This window comes from Aquarana catesbeiana, linkage group LG03 (assembly GCF_042186555.1).
Source record: "Aquarana catesbeiana isolate 2022-GZ linkage group LG03, ASM4218655v1, whole genome shotgun sequence".
NCBI classification, from domain to species: domain Eukaryota; kingdom Metazoa; phylum Chordata; class Amphibia; order Anura; family Ranidae; genus Aquarana; species Aquarana catesbeiana.
This window is the reverse complement of record NC_133326.1, coordinates 622,017,358-622,024,046: the sequence shown is the minus strand read 5'-3', so window position 1 is coordinate 622,024,046 and position 6,689 is coordinate 622,017,358. Positions and strand designations below refer to the sequence as shown.

Genomic DNA, 6,689 nt, shown 5'->3' with positions numbered 1-6,689 from the left:
AAGGAAGGGTGTTATTGGTCAGATCACCAGGTGAAAATAAAGGGAAAAGGCCTAAAAAAGGAAATAATACAGCCACCTAATTTAAGGATTGGTATGCTACAATATATTAAACACTTGTTAGGTATAATACTGCTTTAATCACTAAACACCCATAATAAACTACAAGGGGTCTTTAAAATGTTTCTGTACTTTTATATATATAACTTAGTTTAAAAAAGTGCAGAAACTTTTTGAAGAACCCTTATGCATCCAAAAATCAGTTCGCTAAGTACAGCCAATGGTCAACAAGAGGATGTGCAAGAAAAGAGATCAATGACTAAGCAAGCACCACTTTGCCTTTCTGCGAGAGATTTTCACATATCATTTTCACGGTACAAGATGATGGAGCTAGAAAACCAGCGAGCAAAATTATCACTCGACGACCATACCTTTTCCCTTTCCACTCCACTACATCCAGGTCTCAAACCCTGTAATATGGTATTTCATTTCTTGTATTTCTTATTACAGGCAGTGGTGGATTCGCTGTACAATTTAAAGCTTCTCTGGTCATTTTCTTTATTTTATATTAAGTTTATTGAACACTATATGATATATCAAGATGGGTCAGGGTAGACCAGGGGTGTCCAAACTTTTTTCAAAGAGGGCCAGATTTGATGAAGTGACATTGCGTGTGAGGGCCGAACATTTTGCCTGACATTCTTTGAACCATAAAATTAAATGCAAATTAACTATTTTATGCAAAGTTTATTGCAAATGGGATACTTTTCAATTCTTTCATATCTACAGGCCAGATGAAAAAAAAAATCCAGCTGAAATATTTGTCAGGAACATTGTAAAGTACATTGCATATTATTAGTAAAAAAAAAAAGGTTGTCTGTCAACTTTTAAGTTCAAAATATATGAACAGGAACTTAACACAAAGTATACATGTTGTGTCCAAATATATTTATAACTGGTTTAGACCAACTGACATTAACTGAGATTTTACAATGTATTCATCTCAATTGAAAAAAAAAACTTGCCTGCACACTGCTGTGTGTGGTGAAGACTCTAAGGCAGTGGTCATCAACCCTGTCCTCAGGGCCCACTAACAGGCCAGGTTTGCAAGATAACTGAAATACATCACAGGTGATATCATTTGCTGCTCAGTAATTGCAATATTCTAGTCTGCATCTCCCCAAGGTAATACATAATGGCCTGTTGGTGGGGCCTGAGGACAGGGTTGATGACCACTGCTCTAAACATAAGCTCAGGCGTGTTATTTGACGGCCCCAACGAATTCCCGAGCGCCGCTCAGGACTAACAATGAGCTTGGGCGTGTTATTTGGCTATATATTGTAGCACCCTGGAGTTTAGGCAGGGTTGCTCCTCACAAATTTACTTGCCAGGAGTATTTATACTGGTTGATTGCTAGAGATCTATTAATTTCTCCCTAAGTTTGGCCTTGTTGCACTTTTCTCTTCTACCACTAGGTGGCCGTGTACTTGGTGGTACTAGTTGCGAGAAGGGCAACCCAAGGTCAGGTTATTGGTAGGTGGGGTATCTCAGCCAATGGGCAGGGGTTTTCTTGAATCCCTTGGCCTGCTGGGAGAGCCTATATATTTAGGTGAGGTCAGGTGATCAGTGTTCTGTGCCACCTGGACAATAACTTTAACAACTATACACCTACCATGCCTCACAACCCAGAAGGATGTCAGCTATCCCTGGCCTTGGAGGTTCTCATTAGATCAAAGGAGGTATCTGGTATGTAAATAGTGGTATGTGTACATTAAAACTAAACTAGAAAAAAACAAAGTTGCTGCATGGTGACAAAAAGTTGACTGTGTGAAATAATATTTTCCAATAAAGACAAGGTCCTTTCAGTAGATATTCAGTGTAGCACAACTGTTTACCTGGCATAAAAGTAATGCAAATATAAGAAAGTTTTTTTGAAAGTACTACAATTCAGATTGCCAAAAATGCTCAGAAGGCATCATTCTGTATAGGTTAACATATGAGCCGCATTCTGCTTACAGCAGGGGTCCGGTGCGTCCTGGTTCACCATTTCAGGTCCAATTTCAGCCAGAAAGCGTGAACATTTTGTGCGTCAGACTTGTGTACACACGATCGGAAATTCCGACAACAAAATTTTGTTGGCGGAAAATTTGAGAACCTGCTAGCCAACATGTGTTGGCGGAAAGTCTGACAAAAAATGTTCGATGGACCATACACACGGCTGGACTTTTAGCCAACAAGCTCACATCCAACATTTGTTGTCGGAAAATCCAATCGTGTGTACGGGGCATTAGACTTTTCAAACCTCTGGCCCCATCAAAGATGTGCATGATGAAAAAATGTGTTTAGTTTCAGGTTAATTCGTTAAGTTAATAATTTTGTTTGGTCATATTTGTTATGTTAAAATGATTTGTTTTCGGAATTAATTTATTATATTCGGATTTGTTTTGTATATAGTAAAACCTCGGATTGCAAGCATAATTCATTCCAGGAACATGCTTGTAATCCAAAGCACTCTTATATCAAAGCAAATTTCCCCATAAGAAATAATGGAAACTCAAATGATTTGTTGCACAACCATTTATAAGTCCTTCAGTTTAAAGTCCATATAAAAATTTTAGCAATGTGATAGGTTGTGTAACCATAAATGTACATCCACAAATGGAAGCCTCCACAAGGGGATTAGAAGCAAAATCCAGCAGGACCTACAGAGTATAAAAGAGAAGAGAGGCGCCTCTAAGTGTAGCAATATGGTTACATTTAATGAAGGTACAACATTTAGAAATTCACATGGTTGATGATTAAAAGAGGTACATCTAAGTATGCAGGCATCCGGGGTAAAGCTGTCCACATAGACCATCCACCACACCGCCGGCTCTCACCGATGTCGGTCTGCAATCGTGACCAGGAAGACTACCCTGCAGTGGAGCAATCTGAAAGTGAGGCGTGAACCGCTCGTGGAGCGCAGCGTGAAAGGGACAATGTCAATGGCGGTGAGGAGGTTGGTCTATGTGGACAGCTTTACCCTGGACACCTGCATACTTAGATGTACCTGTTTTAATCATCAACCATATGAGTTGCTAAATGTTGTACCTTCAATAAATATAACCATATTGCTACACTTAGAAGCGCCTCTCTTCTCTTTTCTACTCAGTTGTGACGTGATGCTACTTGTATATCAAGACATCTCTTGTATGTAAAGTCAAAATTTATTTTAAAATTTTGCTTGTCTTGCAAAACGCTCTCAAATCAAGTTACTCTCAAACCAAGGTTTTACTGTATTTGTTATTTTTAACTTCTTGCCGCCCACCCACTGTCAAATGACGACGGGGCAGTGCAGCTCTTGACGGCCCAGAAGCGGGGGCACGCAGCACGGCGATCGTGGCCGCGCCGTGTTGCTAGGGCACGGCGAGACCTCGATCTGTGTAAAGAGCCGCGTCTGTGGCTCTTTAACCATGTGATCGGCTGTGTCCAATCACAGCCAGGCACATGTAAACACAGAGATGCCAGTAATCGGCTCTCCTCGCCTCACACTGACAGAGTGTGAGGCGAGGAGAGCCGATCAGCGGCATCTCCTCATGAGGGACATCTAGGGATGTAATCAGGGCACTGATCATCAGTGCCCTGATTACAATAAAGAAATAAAGTGTAACAATAAATGCCCACCAATGCCAGTATTTAGTGCCCACCAATACCAGCATTTAGTACCCACCAGTGGCAGCAATCAGTGCCCACCACTGCCCACAAGTGCCACAAATCAGTGCCCATTAGCCATGCCAGTCAGTGCTGGCTATCAGTGCCACCTATGAGTGCTGCCCATCAATGCCCATCAGTGTCGCCCATCAGTGCCACCTATCAATGCCCATCAGTACCGCCTATCCATGCCCACCAGTGCCGCCTATCAGTGCCTGCCACTGCCACCTATCAGTGCCCACCAGTGCCGCCTATTAGTGCCCATCAGTGCCACCTAACAGTGCTCATCAGTGCCCATAAGTGTGGCATATTAGTGCCTCCACATCAGTGGCACCTCATCAATGCCCACCAGTTCAGCCTATCAGTGCCCATCGGTGCTGCCTCATCAGTGCACATCAGTGAAGGCGAAAAATTACTTAGTTACAAAATTTACTGACAGAAAAAAAGTAAAAAACCTATTTTTTTTCCAAAATTTTTGGCCTTTTTTTTTTTGTAAAAAATAAAAAAAATTAAAAACCCAGCAGTGATTAAATACCACCAAAATACCACTAAAAGAAAGCTCTATTTGTGTGAAGAAAATGATAAATAATTTGTTTGGGTACAGTGTAGCACGACTGCGCAATTGTCATTCAAAGTGCGACAGTACTGAAAGCTGAAAAATGGCTTGGGCAGGAAGGAGGTGTTAGTGCCTGGTAGGCAAGTGGTTAAATCGATTCAAAATGAATTTGAATTAGAAAATTAATATGAATTCAAAATGGAAACATATTGCAATAAATACAGTAAGGTATAAAAGTGAAATAAGATGATGATTCCTACTTAAGCTGCTTTATAGAATAGAATAAAACAGAATATATAAGAACAGAATAGCAAATAAAGGAATAGAATATTATTATTAAAATAGCGCAAAAAGTTTGCGCAGCGATTTACAATGTGAGGGCAGACAGTAGGGTCACAACAAAATTCAATATAGGAGGCATCAAAGTGCTCTGCTCGTTAGAGCTTACAATCTAAGGTCCGGTTCACACTGATGCGACAATCACTCCGACTTTGAGAGCACGTCGCATGACATGTCAAAAACAATGTTTCCCTATAAGAGCCGTCTTAACTGGTCCGACTTGTGTCGGTGGGACTTTGGAAAAGGTTTCTGCACTTTGGTCTGTCTTCTGTCTGATTTTAGCCCATAGAATTGAATTGAAGTCGAATCCTCATCTTAATTGATGTGCTTTGGATCTGACAATACAGGAAGATTACACAGGCATTCCCTGAAGTTGCTTCAAAGTTGTGCCGAAGTCGCCTGGCAAAGTCGCACAACTTTCAGGTCGTGGGAGTGTGAACCGAGCCTTAAAGGGAGGGTCAAGTCATACAAAAGGTAATAATTGTGGGGGTTGAGCTGATGGAGAAAATAAAAATACAGTTGGTAGGTGGAGGCAGGATAGGCTTCTCTGAAGAGAAAAGTTTTTAGGGATCACCTAAATGTGGACAGAGTAAAAGATAGCCAGACAGATTGGGGTAGGGAATTCCATAGGATGAGAGAGGCTCGGGAGAAGTCCTGGAGGTGAGCATGGTATAAGGTGACAAGGGAACTAGAGAGCAGGAGGTCTTGGGATGAACGAAGAGAGCGATTTGGTTGGTATTTTGAGACTATGTTAGTGATGTAGCTGGGGGTTGTGGATGGCTTTGTAAGTTATTGTTAGCATTTTGAATTTAATTTGTTGGGCGATTAAGGTTAACAACTCAGACAATCCTGAAGCCATTGTTTGCACATGACAGGAGAGATCAGCAATGGCAGCCTCCACAATTTCTCACAACAGGTATGCTCTACAACTGTATCTCCCAGTAGCTTATCTACTCAATGGATTTCACTGTTTTACAGAGGGAAACAAGATCTAATGGATAACCGAACATACATCAAAACTTTCCAGATTTTGGCATTTTCAAACTCTACAGAGAACTATAGTCTTCTATTTGTTATCTTTTTCCTTATATATACCACTGGTGTACTTGGTAATTTAATCATCATTTCAGCTGTGATTCTTGATATCCGATTACATATTCCTATGTACATTTTCCTCTGTCATTTGTCTTTAATAGACATCATTTTTACGTCTTCCACTCTTCCTAAACTGATGGACATCTTGTTGTCTGGGAATAACTTAATCATGTTCTGGCAGTGTTTCACACAATTGTACGTCTTTATGTTTGCCGCCGGCACAGAAGACATTCTGCTATCTTGTATGGCTTATGATCGATATGTGGCCATCTGTAGGCCTCTACATTATCACCTTCTAATGAAGAAGAAAAAATATATCTTTCTCTTGCTGGGCACCTTAGCATCCGGCTCCCTTAATTCCATATTTATGACCCTCTCAATCTACCGGTTTGACTTTTGCCATTCTAATTTAATTCACAATTTTTTTTGTGACATTAAAGCTCTGGAGAGAATATCATGCAATAACACAGGATTCCACATCATTCTCTATATAGAAACCTTGCTGTTGGCACTCTGCCCGTTTATGCTTAGCGTAACATCTTACGTTAAAATAGTCCAAACTGTTGTAGCTATCAAATCAACACATGGTAGAAGAAAGGCCTTCTCCACCTGTACATCCCACCTTACTGTATTATTGATATTTTATGGCACAGGTGTTTTAATGTATATGAATCCTGCTTCAGAGGAACAAGACCTGGTGTTCTCTGTCTTCTACACCGCAGTCACTCCAATGCTAAACCCTCTGATATATAGCTTAAGAAATAAAGAGGTCAAAGGTGCCTTGAAGAGAATTCTTGGTGTTAAAATCTAACATTATTACAACAATGTAAAAGTGAGAGAATTCATGAGCATTCATAAGTTCATCTGTGCTTGCCAATAATAATTTAAATTCTATATTTGCTTTTTAAAATCATAGTTTACCTTTACCAAAAAACTGCCAATAAGGGGCATCTGTAGCCCTTGCTATAGGTGTAGGCTATTTATGTACCTGATGAAGCCTAACCTAAAAATT

The 6,689-nt window shown here is 40.4% G+C and overlaps 1 protein-coding gene across 1 annotated transcript; it reads left to right on the top strand.

Moving 5' to 3' along the window:
• Positions 1-243: 243 nt before the first annotated feature.
• Positions 244-6,488, top strand: LOC141134695 (olfactory receptor 5V1-like). Its single transcript, XM_073624138.1, has 2 exons — positions 244-259; positions 5,572-6,488. The coding sequence occupies exons 1-2, from the start codon at positions 244-246 to the stop codon at positions 6,486-6,488; spliced, it is 933 nt and encodes a 310-aa protein (XP_073480239.1).
• Positions 6,489-6,689: the final 201 nt, after the last annotated feature.